At 36.2% G+C, this 24,515-nt stretch overlaps 1 protein-coding gene and 1 pseudogene across 1 annotated transcript; one reads left to right on the top strand and one right to left on the bottom strand.

The window, feature by feature from the left end:
• Positions 1-7,961: 7,961 nt before the first annotated feature.
• LOC111411744 lies at positions 7,962-11,274 on the bottom strand (annotated as a pseudogene).
• Positions 11,275-14,965: 3,691 nt separating this feature from the next.
• LOC111412498 lies at positions 14,966-16,394 on the top strand. The gene is made up of 4 exons (XM_023043438.1): positions 14,966-15,130; positions 15,248-15,394; positions 15,546-15,711; positions 15,799-16,394. The coding sequence occupies exons 1-4, from the start codon at positions 14,966-14,968 to the stop codon at positions 16,392-16,394; spliced, it is 1,074 nt and encodes a 357-aa protein (XP_022899206.1).
• The last annotated feature ends 8,121 nt before the right edge of the window (positions 16,395-24,515 follow it).

Raw genomic sequence — 24,515 nt, 5'->3', positions numbered from 1 at the left:
CAATTCTCCGCACTGTGGGAGGGTTTTTTCTCCCTATATTGTGTGGAGAGTTGGTTTGTCATCTCTCTGCACTATGCGGAGAGTTTATTTTACTCTGTATTGTGCGAAGAGTTTGCCAACTCTCTGCACGTGGTTCAACTCTTTACGCACTGTGCGGAGAGTTTTGTTATGGTGCGGACCAACTCTTCGCACTGTGCGGAGAGTTTGTTTGTCATCTCTCCACATTGTGCGAAGATTTTTTTTACTCTACATTGTGCGAAGAGTTCGCCAACTTTCCGCACATGGTTTAACTCTCTCTGCACTGTGCGGAGAGATTTTTTCTCTCTGTACCTTTTTTTATTTTTATTTTGCACTTAGCTCAACTTTTTCCGCACTGTACGGAGAGTTTTTTTTTATTTTACAATATTGAATTACACAAAATTTAGAAATATAATCTTCACATTCAATTCAATCATATCAAATATACAGGCATATTTTTTCTAGATAACATATTGCTATGCAATTGTAAAAATAATTTGCAATTATTTTCTTATATCATGAAAATATTTTTAGATATTGCTTGAAAAACTTTCCAAAAAAACTAAAATTCATACACTAATAAAAATACGATAAATACAAAATTTGTGCAACGCACGTGATAGCGACTAGTTGGTGTAATTAGATGAGAAGAGTCGGGATATATTTCCACCGATATTCTAAGACAAAGTTGGATAGAATAAACCAATTTGGACCTTTTTTTGTCATCAGTATGTAGTGGAGGAAATAGTGGCCAATGACTGGTTGACTCGGCCATTTTTCCAAATGAGCCTTTGACCAATTAAAAAAAAACCAAAAATGTTTAAAATATTAAAAATTAAGAGAAATCCAAATTTATCTTTACCATTTAAAGAAGAAAGAGAAGATAGTAAGGAAAGAGAAAAATTACTGTAGCACCAATAGAAAAGGAAAAATAGGCAACCCATATTTAATGTTTTTATGTTGATTTTTGGAAAAAAAAACATGATTTTATGTACATGTGTTGATTTTTGAAAAAATGCATGATTTTTGGGTAAGAATAATAGTTTGGGAGGAGAAAAATGGAGTGGAGATTGCGGGAAATGGAGTTTTCCGGCAATCTCTATGAAGGAGACGGTTGGCCCAGTCAACTGTGCCCAGACCGCCTAGTTGACTGAGCCGCCTGGGCCAGTCAACTGTGCCCAAACGACATAGTTGACTGGGCCGCATGGGCGCCAAGATGGCCCAGTCGTCTGGGCCGACCGTTATCTAGGCCCAGAATTTTTTTGATTACTTATTTATTGAAGTTAACTATTTATTTTAATTGCTTATATTGTGTTGTCTAATATTCAATTATTATTTGAATTGTTTAATTTTAATGTATATTATGTATTTAAAATTATTTCTTTGAAATGCTTAATATAAATGTTTTATTATTTTATCTAAATATTTATTATTTACCAATTTAGTTTAATTAGTTATTTTATGTTAAGTAATAGTAAAAAAATTAAAAGAAATAATTAAATATTAAATAAGTAATATACATAAAGAATTTAAATAAATATTTAAACATTTGTAAAATAATAAATAAGCAATTAAATTAGAAAATTAAAATATCAATCAAATTAAATTTTTGCAAAGCAATTAAAATAAAATTTTAAATATTAAATAAGCAATATGCATAAAGAATTAAAAAAAAAGTATTTAGACATTAATTAAAAATAAATAATTAAATTAAATGTTATTAAAAAATTAAAATAGGTGATGAAAATATTAAAATAAATGATGAAAATAAGTGTTAGTAAAAAAATTAAAAGAAATAATTAAATATTAAATAAGTAATACACATAAAGAATTTAAATAAACATTTAAGCATTCGTAAAATATTAAAAATAAGCAATTAAATTAGAAAATTAAAGTATCAATCAAATTAATTATTTGCAAAGCATTTAAATAAATATCAATAAAGAATTTAAATATCTATAAAGATTTTAAATAAATATTTAATCATTTTTTATTTTTTTAATATTCAATTTAATTGTTTATAAATGTTTCATGAATTCTGTAAATTATTTATTTAAGTAAAATAATTAATTGTTTTTTATTTCATTTAAGATGTAAATAATGAAATAAATATAATAAACAATTGAATATTCAATAAACCATTAAAATAAATGAGAAATTAATATAAATAATTAAATGAAGTAAATAAATATGAAATAAACTATTAAAATAAGTAATTAAATATTAAACAAACAATATACATAACCAATTAAAGTAATTAATGAGATATTTAAATAAAATATTTAATTAAATATTTAATAAGTAATTTAATAAATCAATATTTAATTTAATTGTTTTTTTAATACTTAATTACACATTTAAACTATTTTATTATTATTTATATTTATTTGTTATTTGTGTTAATTATTTATGTATATTGTTTATTTAAATAAAAATTAAATAACTAATTGAAATAAATTAAATAAATACTAATAAAACAATTAAAATAATGAATTGAAATAATAAATAACTAATTAAAATAAATTCAATAAATAAGTAACTTAAATGTTAATTAAGCAATAAAAATAATTAATTAACATAAATAACAAATAAATATAAATAATAATAATATAGTTTAAATATGTAATTAAATATTAAATAAACAATTGAAATAAATAATTAGAATTTAAATATTAAATAAATAATTTAAATGAACAATAAATATAAAAAGAAGTAATTTAAATAAGTAAATAAATATTAAATAAAAAATTTAAATAAACAAATTGAAATAAATAATTAACATTTAATTATTAAATAAATAATTTAAATGAACCATAAATATAAATAATAAAAATAAGTAATTAAATATTAAATAAAGAATTGAAATAAATAATTAGCATTTAAAATAAACAATTAAACATTCGATTAACAATTAAAATAAATATTAAATAAACAATCAAACAATTAAAATAAATAATTTAACTACACATTTAAATATTGAATAAATAATTTAAATGAACAATTTAAATAAATATTTAACACTTAAATATTCAATAAACAATTTAAATAAATAGTTAACAATTAAATATTTAATGCACAATTTAAATAAGTAAATGAACATTTAATTTTCAAATATTATGATCTATCCATTGTCTCTTATACAAGGTCCAAACATTTTAAATTTTACAAGATGAATTACCATTTGGACGTCGTCATGAGACAGATTCTCGATAAAGTTACGTAGAACTATAACTTTGTCAGTTTCGCATTAGTCCTAGATTTGTTGGATGAGAAGCGCGCAGACCTGTTACACCAATCCTGCTTATGACGGTAACTCTGACACAGTTAGGAGATGCATTCAATAAATGCGACGTTGTGTTTGACAAGTTGAAGTTGTGGATATTTATACTAGAGAGCATACTGAGGTGTCATCACAAGAAGATGTCGATCGATGTCTTTCATTTGGAAGTTGTTGATGACATTGACACATTCAACAACTGTCCATGAGGACAAAACTGACAGTTATCAGCTCTCATCAGCGATCCTGAGGTACAATTATTCATTTGTGATTTATGTTGTACGTCATTTCGAAATTTCGAAGCATGGTTATTAACTCGGTGAAATGTTAATATGTCAGCTTGATTGCTCATTGAGCTAACACCGTTCATCAAGGAAGAGGGTCAGAGTCATATATGAGGAGATACAGTCTGCAGGCGATAGGGGTCCTAGACAGTGACAGAGAGTAACGGAGATGGTGACAGGGAGGGTGGCGATGGAGGGGGTAGGGATGTACACAGATGTTTCATTAGAATCGTTATGGATGTCAGTGGAGATGGAAGATGTGCCGATGGTGGGGACTAAATAATTGTAAATAATTTTTTATTTATGAAATAATTGTATATATTGAAAAATTTATTTAAATAAGATAATGAAATATTAAATACATACTACCCACAACCAATTAAGATAATTTATAAATGAAATATTTAAATAATAAATTAAATTAAATATTATTTTTTATTTAATTAAGTGATTAAAATTAAATAATTAATTAAACAACGTAATTAAATATTAAATAAATAATATATATAACTGTGTCGGAGAGGACCCCCAACTTCACAGATAATGTCGTGAGTTTGAATGACAGCTTGTAAGAAACATATTATTGACGTGCCAGAGCAAATGGCTAACAAGAGGATTAGATTGCTGTCACAACACATTATTTCTCCGTACACGATCGAGGCAAAGAAGAGAACATCTGTTGACAGTACGTTGCCTAACCACTTCCGTGAAATCGACCCAGGCGATTGTGAAATCTTCGCATTGAAGTTAGGGCCGTAAATGGATTAGATCTGCTCAAATCCAATCTGATTCGTTGATAATAATTATCTTATCTAATCCAATTCAATAATCCGACGGATATTTGAATGTTAAATCCATATCCGATTAACTATGTTATCGAATATCTGATCCGAAATTGAAAAAATTAGAAAAATAAAGATTTTATTTATTTATCAGATTGGATTGACCTATATCCATATTTGATTCATTTAATTAACGGATTATGGGATTTGAATCTCGATTGTGTTATCGGATTAAGACCCTAAATTCATCTCCCATTAATTTCATCGGATTCAGATCGGATTCGGATCAAAATCCAATCTATTGATTTATTTAGTTAACGAATTATTGAATTCGAATCTCGATTGGGTTATCGGATTGAGACCCTAAATCCATCTCCCATTAACTTTATCGAATTCGGATAAAAATTCAATCCATTGACAGCCCTAATTGAAGTACATCGAATTTTTTGCATCGAACGTGGCGTAGAGTTGATAAACTAAACACACATTAAAATGCAAGCGTTCTTTTATTTACATTGTGATCCGTAATTATGATAATTTCAAATGTAAGCATTTTTTTAAAAATGTTTGTAATACTTTAGTTTTTATGTAATTGTATAATAAATAACTAATTACTCTTAATTACGTATATAACACACTATAAATAGAGAGTACATATGATTTAAATAGATATTACACATCCGTTGGGTAGAGATTAACATACTATAATCGGGAACTTCTCACTCGACTTTTTTTAGTAGAGGAAATATAGTTTCGATATATTCTTGAATAATGTTCAATGTACTGAAAATGTGACCATGCCTAAAGTTCGACTCCCATTTTCGTTATATATTCCCATACAAAGTGTGATTTATGTTCTAATTAAATATTAAATAAATTATATACATAACCAATCAAGGTAATTAATTAATGAGATATTTAAAGGATATATCAAATTAAATATTAATTTTCTATTCGAATAAGTGATTAAATAAAGTAATGAAATATTAAATAAACAATATACATAACAAATTAAAATAATTAATTAATGAAATATTTAAAGAAGAAATTAAATTAAATACTAATTTTTTATTTGAGTAAGTGTTTAAAATAAATAATTAAATAAAATAATTAAATATACATAATCAATTAAGGTAATTAATAAAAAAATATTTAAACGAGAAATCAAATTAAATATTGGATAATTCTACCTGTACTAATTCATAAGGATGTCCATAATATACATGTGGAATTCCATGAGTGGAGGATCGAAAAAACTGCTTTTCAAATTTTCAATAATGTTATGCCACTTATATATTATAATATCATGTTTTTATTTAAATAAGTAACTAAAATAAAGTAATTAAATATTAATTACTAATAATAGACATAACCAATTAAGATGATTAATTACTGAAATATCTAAATAAGAAAGTAAATTAAATATTATTTTTTATTTAATTAAGTGAGTAAATAAATAACTAAACAAAGTAATTAAATATTAAATAAAGAATATACATAATTAATTAAGATAATTAATTTATGAAATATTTAAATAAGAATTAAAATAAATATTAATTCTTTTATTTAAACAAGTGATTAAATAAATAATTAAATAAAGTAATTAAATTTTAAATGCATAATATACATAACCAATTAAGATAATTAATTAATGAAATATCTAAATAAGAAATTAAATTAAATATTAATTTTTTATTTAATTAAGTGATTAAATAAATAATTAAACAATAGATAAATAATATACATAGCTAATTAAGACAATTAATTAAAAAAATATTTAAATAAGAAATTAAAATAAATATTATTTTTTTATTTAAATTAGTGATTAAATAAAGTAATTAAATATTAAATGAACAATATACATAACAAATACTACCTTTTACTTTCATAAAATAGTTAGAAAATGTATTAGTTCTAATTCCCAGTACGTCGAAACCCTATCAATCTTTCACATCTAAACATTATTCTCGAGATAATTGTTACTCACCGTGATCTCACTATTACACACAAAATTTGTTCACATGATCGTAATCAGATAGAGACATGAGTCTGGTGGGAGTTCACATGTTGGATTGAGTACAGTCTTCTAATTTGCTCATATGATCGAAATCAGACATGATTATAATTACTTTATTTAATTATTTATTTTAAAGACTTACTGAAATAAAAAATTAATATTTAATTTAATTTCTTCTTTAAATATTTCATTGATTATTTTGTTTATTTAATTAATTATTTAGTTAGAGTTGCATTCAAAGGTTGATTGACTGGCTTTCGAAGCCAAAATAATAAGGAATCAATAATTTGAGCGAAAAATTGCATGTCTTTAAACGGATAGAAGGACCATAGGAATGATCGACGGAGTATGGCTATATGTTCCTCATCGAGTCCTTCCAATACCGATACAACGTAACTTTTCCCAAAATGAGCTCTTATGATATTGTCTAGGTGGTACTCCATTCTGTAAAAATAATACACGTTAAAAACATTTATAAGAAATTATCAGCATTTATTATATTTTAAAATTTAACAAATCAAATTTCATGCATTAGTACGTAAGAAATAAAATCATTTCCTCGCACATTAAAAAGGGTAAATAAAAATTAAACAATACATAAATTGAATTAAATTAATGAAAAATAAGTTAAATTCAAGAAAAAAAATACATACATGAATGAGCAAAAAAATTAAAATAAGAAAAAAATGAAAAATAAATTATGGGAAACGAATTAGATTATAATTTTTGTTTAAAAAAATTATAAGATTCAAATTTTGTTCTCTATAAAAATAAAATAAAATCTGGGCCTGCCCCCCTGGACCATGGTTCGTTACGGACTACACGAGTCCGGATCTGGACTGCCTGGAAGACTTTTTCGATTTCATTTTTACTTATTTTTTTGAATATTTTAGGAAGAAATTAAGTTAAATATTAATTTTTTTATTGAAGTTTTGTGAATATTTTAAGAAGTTATTAAATTAAATATTAATTTTTTTATTGAATTAAGTGTTTTAAAAAAATAATTAAATAAAGTAGTTAAATATTAAGAAATGAAAAGTGTTTGATTTTTTAATTTGTAATTTAAGGGTATATTTGTCTTTTAAAACAAAGTTATGCTATTGTAATTTTATAAACAACTTAAGGTTATTTTTTTCTTTTAACGTAGAAAAGGCTATTGTGAAGATTGGCAAAAATTTTGGATTAAAGTGGTGAAGTGGTCATTTGACCTGGCCATTCTTAAAAGTACCCCGTATATAGTGCATGGTCACGTAGCTTTTAGTGCGGTGGCCCCAACTTCACAATGCACCATTCATTCTACCACGAAACACACTTTACATTAATTTAATTATGAAATAACCAACAATATTTCCGTGCTATTAGAAATAGGTTTCATAGAAAAATCAATGCCAAATAAATGACTACAATGTTAGGTCAACTTTGATCAAACGCATCCGCTTATTTAGTTTAAACTTAGGAGATCAAGTCTATGTTTGATAAATGACTTATAAAGAATAATAGTAATAAACGTGGATAATAAATGTGTAATAGTTATAAATGTATGATTAAAATTTATGTTCAATTTTAAAAAATTTATAAATTGGTTGTCCAATCAATCTCTTAGATAACACATCTTATCAAAATTGATTGACAACACTTCAAAACAGCGTCGACTCAATCTACCTTCATTCTAATCCTAACGATCAAACTTGACCTAATATAGCCTTTAGAACGAAACAAACATTGACGTAAACTTTTTCTTTCTCAAAATACTACAATAGGAGGGAAGAAATAAATGAGTTCCTTCATTCTAATCCTAACGAATAAAGAATAGTCGTCCCATCATTCTACGGCGTTCTGTCTCAATGCGAAACACCAATAGAACTGATCTGCTTTCTTTGTCAATGAAAATTGACCAAATTGTACGTCGTAGGAAACAAAAGCACGACAAGCAAATGCAACAAACCTACTAAAGCGTTTCCAAGAGTCTCGGCCGGCCAGAGAAATTGAACTGACGTCGACCCATGTTACCAGATGCGACCCGCTGGCTCATGATAGTACCTCCACTTGGTGCAACAAGTGGCCACCAGAATTTCTTACGATGTTCTCTTCTAGTTTTTCTTATCCGGTTGAACTCTTGGCGAATAACATTACGAACGAATTTTAAGTATGAGTTCATGTCATGATCTCTCTGAATAGTTCCTCCAAAACCGTATGCAGATCCATCGCTCAATAGCTCAAGCGGATGCAGTGAGCTCAAAAACATTACCTGTGTAGCTCGGATTAGCGTTTCTGGCTCAACATCTGATACTGAGCAGCTTAATAGATACAAACCGCTCCCTGAAAGAAGAAGATCATAGCTGTGAGAAAATTTCTCATCTGGTTGAAGAATTAAAAACTCCCCCATTGGAGCATATAACATCCTCTGTTGACGAGATAGCATAAATTAATATTTGAAAATTCATAGAATTTTGAAAATGTATTCCAACGTTACCTGGTTATTAAGACAAGGAAGATTGACAAGGAAGATTGCGGAAGTTCCCGTTGACAGCCTTGAGAAACTCTGCTACATGATTGGGATAATTGCAAGAGAAAGCTTGGGGAACAATGTCTCTGTGCATTGTGATCGCTTGAACATGATTTTGTGGCAATCCAAGGTTCCGGAGGAGACAATCTCCTCCACACATAATTGACGGTGCACCAAAAGTTATAACAAGAAGTAACGAACAAAGGGGTGCGCCACCTCTTATTAGCAACATGAGATTTACAAGCACCGATAAACTACCACCAAGTGAGTGTCCTGTAAACTGCAATCTGGCACGGTCTCCATGAGATTTTAGATGTGCATGAAATTTAGGCAACATTTGTTCGTAGGTCCCCTTTGCAGCCTCGTATATACCTCTGTGCATGAGCACGTCCAGCCCCTAAAGAGATATAACTTATCAGTCCCTTTGTTAGAAAATCTTCCATAAAATTTAATAAAAAGGATTTCATTAATGCACATATCTTAGATTTATGAAATGGTTCACAAGATTGAAGTATTATTCTTAGAATTACCTCAAATTTAACAGGCTCAAAGAGTAGATTGGCTTGCCATGATGCCAGCGACTCAGATCCCTATAGGCAATAAAACAGTATAAAAAATTATCTCCATTAATATGAATCAGCTTTTAAAAATAAAACTAATCAAGCCTACTACACCGTCCATTCGTGATAAACGAAGATTATAGAAAAGCACGAGCAGAATCTAGTAATCTACCTGAATGACGAAGAATCTTGTCGCACTCTGATCATCATCACATGCAAACCATTCACAAGGTGATGATTTGGTAGTGTTTAAATCATCTGCAACAGTCTGCTTTACTTCCTCCCTCGTAGCCACACTGCTGTCACCGATCAGTGGTAGCCATTAATGAAGATGCATCCCCGTTCATCATGTTAATGGTGTCTCTGCCGCATTTGGTTTCTTCTAGAAAATTTTCCCTCGGCGTCGACTTGAATGTTCTGAAGTGAAGAATGCTCTTCGTATGAGCATACAAATACGAAGAAGCAGAAGCAGCAATCTCATAAGCAGCAGATGCATTTATCTGCTTCCTATTAGACTTCTCCGTGTCACCTTCTGCTATTACATTTCCTTTTGCATCCAAAGCTCCGGTGGCTGTCTTTTCTTCCTTTCGTTGGTCATCAACCAATGCCTTCTCTTCATCGGCTTTCGATTCTTGTTCTTTCTTTTCTAATGATGATGTTACAAAGCGTAGTCCATGAAATCTCAGGAGGTTCTTAATCTGTACAATGAAATGAAAAAACCAAATCAATTAGATATATTCTAATCTCAACACAACAATTCCTATCATCCAGGAATCCACCAGTTGAACTGACAAAGTAACTTCCACAAAATCCCGAAGGAACATAACAAATCAAGAAGCAGAACCACCCAAATTGCAACCAGATCAAGTTGCATTCTTCACGATAACTACATATGGATCTAAACATTACTTATTCGAACTAGCAATAGATTTTCAGAGTTGTATCAAGATTCACAGAAAGGTTCAAGAAATTATAATAAACAAACAAAAGTAGCCAATTCACAAGAAAGAATCAACATTGAACAAAAAAGAAAAATCAGACATAATGCTGATAATCTTCATCCCATTTCACCTTTTCCTTTTTCTTTCAAATTAAGTAATCAATAAGTTACATTAATGAAAGCATACCTTGATATCAAGATTCAGAAAGAGTTTCAAGAAATTGTACTAATCAAGCAAAAAGGGACAATTCACAAGAAATAATCAACATTAATCCCCAAAACAATCACACATCAAGCAGATAATCTTCATCCCGTTTCAATTTTTCCTTTCATAATCGATTATTCGAAATTAAGTAATCAATAAGTTGAATTAATGAAAGAATACCTTGATCTGAGGTATGGAATAAGCTAAGGCTCCCAAATAAGACATTTGAGCATATAATCTGGCTTCTGCTAAGGGCACCTTCTTAAGAAGTTCTGAAAATGATTCTCTATTGAATTCTATCTTTTCAACATCATCTTCATCAATTGTACACACATCACAATCTTCATTTTCGTTGCAAAACTCCCCTTTCTCTTCATCATTTGTATTTAGCCCCCCATTTTTATCCTCATCTTCCAATTTCATCCCCTAATCTTCAACCAAAATACTATCTTTTTCGCCTTCTTTTCGTAGGGACCTCACTTGCAATATCTTTAACACCCAATTCCCATTTTATCCTTCCGATTCTCTTTCTTCATTTCTATTCTCTTCTCTTTCCTCTTCCAAAACGCCGTCGTCCACCTTCATTGCCAAGTTGCACCGATAACATCCATTTTTGAAAGAGCGAAGTATTTTGTGTCTGTGGGATTTCTTTGTTCTCGATCAAACTTATATAAATTTATACAACCGTTTGCGTCTCTCTCTCTCTCTATATATATACACACACACACGTGCGCGTATATAGCTATACCGGTTGGTAGGATGTTAACCTGCAATACAATCTTTGAATTTTGATTTAACTTGTTTGCTAAAAGTTGAACTCCAATCTTGAGGCCCCATAATCCCATCCTTGAAATATCGTCAGGGAAGTAAATTACGAGATTTACTCAAGTAGGTTAGGAAACAAAAGTTTGCTCGTACACTAATGCCTACAAAGAGTTCAATTCCATATCATAAGAATCGAACCTTCACACTACGACTACCAACAAGACTGAGACTACCTCACTCCTATCCTTTGCACCACTGAATTATGCCCCGAGGGCTTGTTTGTTGAATATATGGAAGTTGGTGAAATGTTTTCTTCTACGTTGTCAACTAAAAAAATAGTGTGACCTTGATGTCCTCGACTTTATTCAGACAGGCTATTCCTCTCTCTTCCAAAAGACGAGACTTTTAGGCCAACCTAAATTCAAGATCCCTTTTTTGAGTTTTTCGTGGAACATGAAATATATCAGTAAAATTGTTACAATAAATCAAACGATTTATCCAATTGTCAAAAATAGTATATGATACTGACATTCCTTACTAACTCGATCACCATATTATCCCAAGGAGCACGCTAACCTTTTTACGATATCAGGTCATGAATGCTCGATCATGTATCCCGACGACCAATCTTAGATGAACTTGCAATTCCACATATGGAGTGCCCGAGCATATACTCACCCCCGGGGTATTATACTCGAGCACTCCCTGTCTGGTTGCTTTAACATGTTACGATACTTGTCCTCGAGCATAAATAGTCCTCAAGTATATGCTCTCCTCATAACCTACGATTGTTGACCCTTTAGAATTCCTATGCAATTAGGACTCTAACTCAACCATATACTTGACTCCCACAAGGATTCTATCCCACACATAATTATGGCATTGGTCCAATTCCTTCGTCTAATAGGACTCCGTTGGATAGAGATACCCAATTAGTTGAGTCCCACTAGGAGAATGTCGCTTACTACTATAAATACAGAATCTTGAACCATTATTCAGGTACGTTCTCAGTATTTCTCCAGTTTATAGCCTCATGCATATAATTCCCTTTCTGACTTAAACATCGGAGGGGCGATGAGATCATACCTCATTGCCTTTGTTTCAGGTACTAGAAGACTAAGATCGTGCTCAATCAAAATCGTTAGGCTCGGGAAATCAACAGGTACGATTTTTGGTAGCATCATTGGTGCCGTCTGTGGGAAACGCTACTAAAAGTCATGGTTAACACACGATCAGGTCTTTCTCCCGCAAGCTCATTTGCTCCCATCCCTCATCCTACCGAAGATCAACCGGTTCCTCATGAAGAATCCTCATGAGTGCCCGCACATCTGCCAGCGGTCATCACAACTGAAGCCTTTGAAGAGCTTCGTCAGCAGGTGGCCACGCTCATGCAACTGTTAAGTCAAAGAAATTCACATCCGTCGCAAGCACAGGCAGAGCATGGCGATTTTATGACTGATGTTCGAGTACGACCACCAAACCACGCAACTGGCGGAGTAGGAACCTCGGGTATTTACAATATGGCCTCGAGCTCGAGATTGGTCGCCATAAATTTCGGTGAAATTGCCCGGATCATTCAAGAAGGAATTATAGCTGGCCTCCAATGGAATACTGGGGGGCTAATAGGTTTCACCCCTAACATGCCAGAGATATTGTCATATCCCTTGCCCGACAGTTTCTGCCCTCACCTATGCCATAAGGCGCGAGGCCCTCAAAATGTCTTTATCAAAGACCCCACCACAGACAGTGATTGAGCTTTATAACTGAGCTGAAAAGTACATCAATATGGAGGAAATGTTGAATTTAAGGAGAGCTGGTCCCCCTCATGAAAAGGTCGAAAACAAGAGGCAGCATGATCCCATTCCCCGGCATGAGATTCCTCGGGATAAGCGCAAGAATAAGTCGCCGTCAGCACCTTTCACTTGGTTGAACACCTCTAAGATAAACATCTTAATGGAGATTAAGGATATGAAAGAATTAAAGTAGCCTTCAAGGATAAAGTCGCCCCCTGACACAAGAGATAGGAGCAAGTATTGTGAATTTCATCGGGATCATGGGCATACCATGGAGGATTGTCAAGCTTTGTAGCGGGAAATCGAAGCTCTCATTAAAAGAGGATTCTTAAGGAATTACATTGGTCATGATAAACGCCCGAGGAATGATCGTGACAATCGGAAAGAGCCTAGAATCGGAAGCCGTGCTTAACCCACTGTCAGGACAATTAATATTATCGTCGGGGGCATAGCATCTGGAGGAGACACAAATAGTGGGCGAAAGCAGTATGCCCGCCAACATGCTCATACCCCAAAGGAATCCCGTGATGAAGTCAAAGACATCACTTTTGGGGCAAGAGATTTGGAAGGAATATCATATTCTCATGATGATGCCTTAGTCGTCTCTGTGGTTGTGGCTAACTTCGAAGTAAAGAGGATACTGGTTGATAATGGGAGTACAGCAAATATGCTCTTACAGGAGGCTTTCGCCAAAATGGGGATCTCTCCCAAATAGCTCAAAGCAGTAAAAACTCCTCTACAAGGATTTGGTGGTGGAGTCACTATCCTTGAGGGAATCGTCGAGCTCCCGCTTACATTAGGATCTGGTATTACACAAGTAACGAAGATCACACCATTCCAAGTAGTTAATACCCCAATGGCCTACGACATCATCCTGAGAAGACCCCTATTGAACAAGATCCAGGCTATTGTATTAACTTTCCATCTTGCCATGAAGTTCCCCTCATGTCATGGCATCGGAGTAGTTCGAGGAGACCAAACAACTGCCAGACAGTGCTATGTTACTAGCTTCCGAGGAATGAATACAGACGTCATGCAACTTTCAGGCCTCGAGCTCGAACTCGACCTCGAGCTAAGGGATAGATTGGCCCCGTTGAGGAATTGGAAGTGGTCAAGCTCGAGTACGAAAAAGCAGTAACTATTGGTCGGGATCTCAAAGCCAACCTACGGGAGAAAGTCATCAATTGTCTGTCCCGTAACATTGATGTTTTTGTATGGAAGGTGGAGGATATGCGCTGTCCATAAACTCAATATCAGCCCCAGGGCCAAACCTGTTTAGCAAAGGAAGAGACAGTTTGCGCCAGAAAGACGTGTGGTCATTCAGGAAAAGGTCGGCAAATTGGTGAGAGCGGGTTTCATAAGGGAAGTCCAATACCCCGATTGACTCGCTAATGTTGTTTTTGTGAAAAAGGCCAGTGGTAAATGGAGGGTCTGCATCGACTTCACATATCTTAATAAGGTGTGCCCAAAAGACAGCTACCCATTACCCAGGATTGACAATCTTGTGGATAACACATCCGGACATAAGCTGTACAGCTTTTTAGATGCATTCTCAGGGTATCATCAGATCCTAATGGACGAAGAAGACTAAGAGAAGACTTCATTCATGGCTGATTCAGCCATTATTACTATAGGGTGATGCCATTTGGGTTGAAAAACGCTGGGGCGACATATCAGAGGCTCATCAACAAAGTTTTCACTGATCTGATAGGAAAGAACATCGAGGCCTATGTGGGTGACATGGTTGTAAAGAGTAAGAAGGTTGAGCAACACATATTCGACCTAGAGGAGGTGTTCGTCACCCTATGAAAATCTAAGATGAAGCTCAATCCAGAGAAGTGTGTATTCGGCGTAGCTTCAGGGAAGTTTCTGGGTTTCACGATCACTCATAGGGGGATTGAGGCCAACCCCGATAAGATTCAGGCTTTGGCAGCAATGGAATCACCAAGGACCAAGAAAGAAGTTCAAAAGTTAATGGGCAAGGTAGCCGCCTTAAACAGATTCATGTTCCGAGCAGCAGACAGGTGATTCCCCTTCTTCAAAGCCCTCAGGGGTAATCATTGTTTTGAATGGAATTAGGAGTGTGAGAAGGCTTTTTAGGAGCTCAAGCAGACATTGGAATCTCCTCATATCCTCACCAAACCCGAGCCCGGGGATACTTTGTATATGTATTTAGCTGTGTCTCAGAATGCAGTAAGTGGTGTCTTCGTGAAAGAGGTTAACAGGGCTCAACAACCCATTTATTACGTAAGCAAAGTCCTACTTGATGCAAAAACAAGATACACTTTGGCAGAACAACTTGCCCTTGCACTGATAGTGGCAGCACGAAAGCTTTGCCAATATTTTCAGTCACATCCTATTGTAGTGCTCACCAATCAGCCTCTAAAACACTCTTTAGAAACTAGATGTCTCAGAAAGATTACTGAAGTGGGTAATTGAACTCAAAGAATTGGATATAGAGTTCAAGCCCCGACCATCTATCATAGCTCAGGCCTTAGCTGACTTTATTGTAGAACTCACCCCAAGGCCTCGGGGGCCAGATGGTAGCTCGAGCTCTTCCACAGGTGTGTGAAAAATTTTCGTAGATGGAGCATCAAACTCCTCGGGCTTGGGTGCAAGGGTCATCATCATAAGCCTGGACACGCTCATAGACATTCAGTGTGCACTCAAGTGCGAATTTGAGGCAACCAATAATGAAGCAGAGTATGAGGCCGTCATCATAGCCATGAAACTTGCCATCAATCTCGAGCTTAAAAACATCAAAATTTACAGTGATTCCCACTTGGTGGTTGGACAAATTGAAGGGACGTTCGATAGGAAGAACGAGAAGATGAGCTTATACTGCTTGAAAGTGCATGATCTCCAGAGAAAGTTCAAGAGTTGTGAAATTGTGAAAATTACTCGGGCTGAGAATTGTAAAGCCGATGCCTTGTCAAGATTGGTGTTCATGGGGATAGATGAGCTTGACAGGACAGTTCACGTTAGAATTGTAACTGAGCCACGCATCAATCAGACCGTAGGCATCATGGATATTGATAATGAGCCATCGTGGATGGATTCAATAGTGGACTTCATAAAACATGGCAATCTTTCAGAAGATCCTCGAGCAGCAAGAAGCATCTGGTCCAAAGCTTCAAGGTATTGCATGATTGAAGGAGTTTTATTTCGCAGGAGCCTCACACTTCCATACCTCAGATGCCTTAGGCCTTCCGAATCATCCCCAGCCCTAGAAGAAGTTCATGAATGAATATGTGAGAACCATCAAGGAGCTCAGGCATTAGCCTTCAAGCTCATAAGGTATGGATATTATTGGCCTACCATGAAGAAAGATGCCCAGGAATATGTCAAGAAGTGTGACAAGTGCCAGAGATTTGGCAATGTAATCCACTCTCCCACAGATGACCTCACTAGCATTAGTTGCATGACCCCGTTTGAGCAATTGAAGTTTGTTGCTGTGGCTGTAGAGTATTTCACTAAATAGGTGGAGGTCGAGCCTTTAGCAACAATTTCAGAGCCTAAGTTAAGAAGTTTCATTTGAAGATACATCATATGTAGGTTCGTGATACCGAAAGTCCTCATAACTGATAATAGTAGGCAGTTTGACAATGCACAATTTAAAAACTTCTGTTCCAACCTAGGGGTTGATCATCGTTTGACATCGGTTTCCCATCCTCAAAGTAATAGCCTTGCCGAAGTGACCAATCAGATTATATTGCAAGACCTCCGTACAAGGATCGGGGATGCAAGAGGTTCCTGGTCTGACGAGTTACCTTCCATACTTTGGACATATAGAACGTCCCACAAAACTGCTACGGGGGAAACTCCCTTCATGTTGGCTTTCGGTATTGAGGCCACCATCCCTGTTCAAGTCAAGTTGCCCAGCCAAAGAAGGCTTGAGCCTGAAGGCTCAGGACACACCACTGAACACCTCGACCTCTTAGAAGAAGTTCGTGATCATGCAGCTTTAAGAATTGTCTCTTACCAAGAAAAAACAGCAAAGTATTTCAATAAAAAAGTGAGGACGCGGAGATTCAGAGCCGGGGACCTTGTGTTAAGAAAGGCCGAAGCAGCAGGTCATGCTCTAGGCAAGCTAGGACCAGTTTGGGAAGGACCCTTTGAAATCATACGACAGCTTCAAGGAGGTATATACAATTTAAAGGATACATCGGGAAGACCACTTCCAAGACAATGGAACGTCGAGAATTTAAAAATATATTACAAGTAACTTATTCTTCTAGTTTTCAATACTCAGGCCTGCGCGTCAAGGTTCACGTTTTCAGTTCACAGGCCTGCGTGCCAAGTTTTATTTTTCGGTAGTCAGGCCTGCGTGCCAAGTATATTTTTAAAGTATAATAAGAATTAAGCTATTCATCAAAATCTGATTTAGCTACTAAAAGCCTTGCCCCGTGCAAGCAATCAAAAAGTCTTGCCCCGCGCAAGCAACTCAAGTCTTGTCCCGAGCAAGCAATCAAAAATCTTTGCCATGCGCAAGCAACTCAAGCTTTGCCCCGAGCAAGCAATCAAAAAGCCTTGCCCCGGGCAAGCAATCAAAAAGCCTTACCACAAGCAAACACATAGAGATTGTTATCAGGACAAACAATACAAGTAAAGTTCTCGAGCACACAGTGCCCGATCAACGATGTGATAGATCTTATAAAAAGGCCCATCCTTGTCCTCGAGAATCACGCTATAGGTCGAGACAATTACATTGTCATTTAGTCCTCGAGATAATCCCCCAATTAATGGACGACCATAAGATCAAGTTATTACTTTTGTTTGAAACTTTTACGAAATTAAGTCCTTGAGATAACTTGTATACTATGCTCGAGCTCAACACAATTTCGAAAATGATTGTGAAATTCAGTCCTCGAGAGAGTCCTGTTGGCCAAGCATAACAAAAATAAATCTTTGTCGTCGGTATATTCACTTAGACGTCAAGGTTAAAACTTCATTTAGGCGTCGAGATATCAATCCATCTTAGGCGTCGAGCTGCTTAATACATCTCAGGCGTCGAGTTATTTAATTAATCTAAGCGTCAAGATATCAATTCGTCTAGGCGTCGAGATATCAACTCGTCTAGGTGTCGAGTTATTAAGTCATCTTAGGCATCGAGTTATGGATTCTCTTAAAGTCGAGCTAGGTCACATCATTTAGTATAGTTCTCAAATAAACTTAAAGCTCGAGCAAACATAATCGAAATAACATAGCAAGAAACGCAAGTTAAGCTCCAAAAGAACAATTTGATTTCAAAAATTGATTAATCGGTACAAGAGCCAAGAGTATCAAAAAACAAAAAGAAAACAGAAACTAATCTAGGTCCTCGGCTCCTTTTCCCGAGGTCGGGCTTCCTTGCTTTTCCGCCACGTCCTCGCCGTCAATATGGATCTCTTGGTCCTCGACGGTTTCCTCGGACTCTGAAAGCTCGAGGTCTTCAGCAACCTCAGGGACGTTCTTTAAATCCTCGAGCTTTGCATCAGGCTTCGATCGTAAAAATGCCCGATCCTCCTTCTAAGCGTGGAAGTACGAGCCCATGGCGTACTCTCCCTTCAGCCCACTGAACTCTTCGGATGTTTTGAAACCTTCGATCACAATACCTCGAGCCTTAGTTAGGCGTGTTTCAAAATCCCTTTTCAAACGCTCAATCTCGACCTTTAAATCCTCGGCCTTGCCCTTGGCCGCTCCAGCCTCTTCCCGGGCTTTCTGAAGGTCGCTCTTTGCGTTATCGCGCTCCTTCTGGAGAAGGAAGCGCTCAGCCTCCATGTCATCTATCCTCTTCTCATGTGCTTGAGAAGTATCCTCGAGCTCAACAGTTTTTTGTGCCTCGTCTTTCCCCTTCAGAGAGAGGCCTTGGGCAATACTCAGAGTCTGCAATATATAAAATCCAAGCTTAACGGTCACGTCATATAAACCCATAAATTATACCAAGTAAGTTGAGCGAGCTTACCTTTAGCGTAAGGGATTCAAGAGCTTTCATGCCCTCGTCGAAGTTGAGGTCCTTTCGATATTTGTCCACGATGCTCAACATCAGAGGACACCAATCAAGATCTCAATTTTGGAATGAAAGCACAGGAGGGACCTCATCCTCGAGGTTAACAACCTCGGGGGTACTCCTTGACTGAGGACGTGATCGGCGAGTGGCAATTGGAGTTTCATGCTCATGAATGATCGGGGATTGTCTTCAGCCAGAGGTCTCCCCAGGACCACTCCTAACAGTTTCAGGCCCTGAATCTCGAGGCCTCTTCTTCTCCTTTTTCTAACCTGGGGCTCGAACTTGAGGGGCCCTCGACTTCTTGTTCACGGCTTGTCGATGAGCTGAAGGATCGAAAATCATCTCCGAAAAGATAAGTAATTAGTGTGAGCATAATTAGCAAAGACAGATCAACAAGAAAAAGGTGAAAGTATGATCCCTACCCTTAGCACCTCTCACATCTGCAAGATCGAGAATATCATCCCCCAAAATGTCATCTATATCATAAATAAGAGGCTCGAGGTTCTCGAACATCACCCTATCCCTTTCTAAAGACTTGAAATAGGCATGCCCTTCACAAAACCTGGCCGTGTTGGGCAAAACCCACCTAGGACTAAATGGGAAGTCAGAATCCTGAGATATGACATAAAACCACTTTTCTTTCCACCCCTTTAATGAACTTGGCATCCTCGGTATCCTGAAACCTCCTCGAGTTGAAAGGTAGGCAAAACATGTATATTGAGGCAGCTGTTTCAAATCAAAGACCATCCTATAAAGGTCGACGTATGGGTCAATACCTAAGTACCTACAAGCTATAAAAAAGTAAGTAAGCATCCTCCCTTCATTTGGCACGAGCTGACCAGAGCTCATGTTGTGCTTGACCAGTAAGGCCACAAAGAAGGGGTGCAGGGGCCATCTAAATCCATCCTTTAGCGAGTCTCTAAAAACTACAAACTCTCCATCTCGAGCAATGACCATCCTATCCTCACCCCCTGGCGTTCTAATGTCACATTTAGGCATGAGCCTATGCTATGCTCCTTAAATTTACAGGGAAGGTCGGGGTACCTAAGAGGCATCGGGATACCTTATGTCCGAGGATGTACATTAATTGGCACGGCCATGGGTATGATCGAGCGCTCCCTGTCCTCGGGGGTACTCCTCGAGGAAGAGGACGAAGACTCACTACTACTAGACATCCTGACCTAGGCAAAAAAGTGTCTATAGAATAACTTAAGGTCTCGAGGTCTTACCTTAAAGTCGACGCCTAAAAAACCCACCAAAAGTTCTGATCCTGACGATTAGCGGGAGAAGTTTACTGAGAGTGAAAAGTGAAAAATGAAAAGAGAACTTGGTATTTATAGGCAACAGGAGTAGGTAGTCCAAAAGTCACTACCCCGATCGTCATATCTGGCCACGTGTCTTACATCCAACCCATACCATTTTTACTGTCTTTTTTCATTTAGGGCTTACCTCAGTACACATTAGCCCTTCTGAACACCTGGCTTCAAGAACTCCCTCGAGCTCATGCACCCGAGCTTTTGCCTTCAAGCCTCTTTGCATCATATCCTTGAGTGAAGGCTTTGAGCATATGTACACGGGGGCCAATGATACTGACATTACCTGCTAACCCGATCACCATATTATCCCTAGGAGTACGCTAACCTTTTTACGATATCAGGTCATGAATGCTCAATCATGTATCCTGATGAACAATCTTAGATGAACTTGGAATTCCACATATGGAGTGCCCGAGCATAGACTCACCCCCGGGGTATTATACTTGAGCACTCCCTGTCTGGCTGCTTTAACATGTTATGATAATTGTCCTCGAGCATAAATAGTTCTCGAGTATATGCTCTCCTCTTAACCTACGATTGTTGACCCTTTAGAATTCCTATTCAATTAGGACTCTAACTCAACCATATACTTGACTCCCGCAAGGATTCTATCCCACACATAATTATGGCATTGGTCCAGTTCCTTCGCCTAAAAGGACTCCGTTGGATAAAGATACCCAATTAGTTGAGTCCCACTAGGAAAATGTCACTCACTACTATAAATACAGAACCTTAAGCTATTATTCAGGTACGTTCTCATTATTTCTCCAGTTTATAGTCTCACGCATATAATTTCCTTTTCGACTTAAGTATCAAAAGGGGCGACGAGAACATACCTAGTTGCCTTTGTTTCAAGTACCAGAAGATTACGATCGTGCTCAATCAAAATCATCAGGCTTAGGAAATCAACAGGTACGATTTTTAGTAGCATCAGTATATATGCATGTTTGGCAAATAAGGCTACACTTTTGAGCTACAAGTCCCACAATTTTTAACAAAATTAGGTTATACTTACGTAGCTTAATTATCTTTCTAAGTTCGAAATTTTACACGTGCTAAATTATCATATTTTTGGATCACAAATGAGACAATATTCTTAGACTTTGGTGGGGATTAAAATTAGATTTTTAGTAGATTTAATAGAAATTTTTGAAATGTGTGGTTGAAAAGTTGTAAGATCCAAGAAAGATGTGATTAATATTGACTTTGACTCTGATTAAAATTCGAACCAAATAGGGGCTTAAGCTCTAAGCTTTCACCCCCCAAACATGTTTTATGATACTGTCACACAAATCTCTTTAATCTAAAATTAAGTATTTACTCTAACAGTTGTCCTAATTTGATATTTAAAAGTGTTTTGAATATATTATTGTCTCACACAATTACAATACAAACTGACTGAGGTATTTATACAATTCAGGAATGATGATATACAAAGTAAAATGAGCTATACAAAGAGGATGCATGATTTATGGGATAGATGTGCTTGAATAATGTAAACCATGTGCTTAATTCATGGAATTTGCTTGGAGAAGATTTCTCTTGACTGCTAGAATTATGATCTCTGATTGGAGTGACTGATGCACTATTACTCCCTCGCAAGATGGAATCCTCGTCAGAGATTCCAATCTTGGATCTTAGTAGCTGAAATCGAGAGCGAGGAAGAGACTTTGTCAGCAAGTCAGCTAGTTGATCATTGGTGGAGACATGAGAAACCTCAAGAAGGCCTTTGTTGACGTAGTCTCGTACAAAGTGTAAATCAATAGCAATGTGTTTCATCCGAGAGTGATGTACGGGGTTGACACTTAAATGAGTTGCACCAACATTATCATAGAGGAGTTTCGGAGGCTTTGTGAAATGAATGCCCAGTTCTTGAAAGAGAGATATGAGCCAAGCGATTTTAGATGTAGCTGTTGCAAGAGCACGATATTTTGCCTCATTTGAGGAACGTGCAACCGCACATTACTTTCGTGTATACCAAGAGATAGGATTGTTCTCGAAGAAAATGACAAATGCAGATGTGGAGGTACGATCATCAGCATTACCAGCCCAATCGACATCAGAATAAGCAGTAAGTGCATTTCCATCATCCCTAAAGAGTAGGAGACCATGGTGTACCATTTGTTTGAGATAACGTAGGAGTCGCTTGACAGCATTCCAATGTTGCTCTGTTGGTCGATGTATGAATTGGGCTAAACGATTGACAGGAAAGGCAATATCTGGCCGTGTGAGGGAGAGATATTGAAGACTCCCAATTACTCGACGAACTCAGTACCATCGTTGGCTAGTGAGCCATCATCAAGGCGGAGATGAGCAGTGGTAGCCATCAGGGTACAAACTAGTTTTGCTCCTTCTAAATTTGTCCTGTAAAGAAGATCTCGCACATATTTTTGTTGGCTTAAGAACAACCCATTACTAATAGGCAATGAACCCAAGGATTGAATGATGAACTCATTGAAGTCTGTCGAACTGCCTGTCAATATAAGATCATCAACATAAACAAGAAAATAAGCCACAATATCATCACGAGCCCCAATTTCTGGAGATAGCCACTGAGAGTGGTGTACCAAGCCCTTGGGGCTTGTTTTAGCCCATACAGAAACTGGCGAAGTTTACAGACATGATTTGGCTTGTCAGAGTCTATGAAGCCAGTGTGTTAAACCATATAGACATCTTCATCAAGTGTACCATGGAGAAAGGCATTATTAACATCCAATTGGCGAAGTGCCTAACCACGAGAGAGGGCAATGGTGGGAACAATCCGGATTGTCGCAGGTTTGACAACTGGTGAAAAAGTTTCCTTGTAATCAAGGCCAGGTCTTTGATAAAATCCTTTAGCCACCAATTGTGCTTCATAACGATCAATGGATCCATCAGGATGTCGTTTCAATCGAAATACCCATTTGCATCCAATTGATTTGATTGTCAGTGAATTAGGAACAAGATCCCAAGTCCCATAGCGAACAAGTGCATTGAACTCATCACTCATAACCTGACGCCAGTGGTAGTCCTTCAGAGCCTGTCCCACATATGTAGGTTCAATAGATTGTGGCATTGGATGTTTGGTGGCAGTGAACATCCGTTTGGGCTTTTGGATATTATTCAAGCCTCTTGTGATCATTGGATGAGTACGAAGTGGCACTGGACCTAATGGGACATTAGGCTCTGGTGAAGCATCTATAGTAGTAGGTGTCATGCCAGATGGGTCAGTAGGTGATGGGCTCGTGGGTGGACAGGACAGCACGGGTTCTGCTCTTAGAAGGTGAGAACCAGGGGGGCTATGGAAGTTAGATTGAGTCGTAGCTGGTGAGGCTGGCACATTTTGGATCGAGCTAGATGATGTCGGTAGCATGATGGGTCGTTGATCAAGGTGAGTAGTGGACTTATCCATGGGTTGAATAGATGGAGTAAGAGAGGTGTATGAGAAAACTAATTCATCAAACGTGACGTGATGTGTAATATAGACACGATTAGATGTGAGATCAAGACATTTGTAGGCACTTTGAGAAGTAGAATAGCCAATGAAGATGCATGGTTTGGATTTTGGGTCAAGTTTATGATTGTTGTATGGTTTAAGCCAAGGAAAACACAAACAGCCAAAGGTCCTTAGTTTTAGGTAATTGGGTATTATACCAAAGAGACGAGTGAACGGTAACTTATGGCCTTGTGCGGTGGGGAGGCGATTGATAAGATAAACTGCAGTTTGAAATGTAACAGCCCAATATTTGGTAGGCATGTGGGCTTGGGTGAGGAGGGTTTGACCGGTCTCAACAATGTGTCGATGTCTTCTTTCGGAAAGGCCATTATGTTGTGGAGTGTGGGGAGTGTTGTATAGTGACCTATTCCATGGGCTTGGAGATAAGGTTTAAGTCCTGTATATTTACCACCATTGTCACTGTACAAATTCTTAATGGGTCGACCGAATTGCTTTTCCAGGAGGACATGTAATTGGGGAAAGATTTTACCAACTTTTGATTTTTGATGCATGGGAAAGAACCAACAATAACGTATGAAATGATCGATGAATATGACATAGTATTTGTGGCCCTCGTGAGATGGGACA

The sequence above is a fragment of the Olea europaea genome, chromosome 16, assembly GCF_002742605.1.
Source record: "Olea europaea var. sylvestris chromosome 16, O_europaea_v1, whole genome shotgun sequence".
Classification (NCBI taxonomy): domain Eukaryota; kingdom Viridiplantae; phylum Streptophyta; class Magnoliopsida; order Lamiales; family Oleaceae; genus Olea; species Olea europaea.
The sequence above is the reverse complement of the archived record's forward strand: the minus strand, read 5'-3'. Positions and strand labels throughout refer to the sequence as shown.

What these genes read in the sequence shown, in the direction of transcription:
- LOC111412498 (XM_023043438.1), top strand. Translation starts at nt 14,966, where the DNA reads ATGAAGCTCAATCCAGAGAAGTGTGTATTCGGCGTAGCTTCAGGGAAG. An exon ending in CTCAACAACCCATTTATTAC is followed by an intron (nt 15,395 to 15,545) that starts GTAAGCAAAGTC and finishes AACACTCTTTAG; the next exon opens with AAACTAGATGTCTCAGAAAG. An exon ending in TAGCTCGAGCTCTTCCACAG is followed by an intron (nt 15,712 to 15,798) that starts GTGTGTGAAAAA and finishes ACACGCTCATAG; the next exon opens with ACATTCAGTGTGCACTCAAG.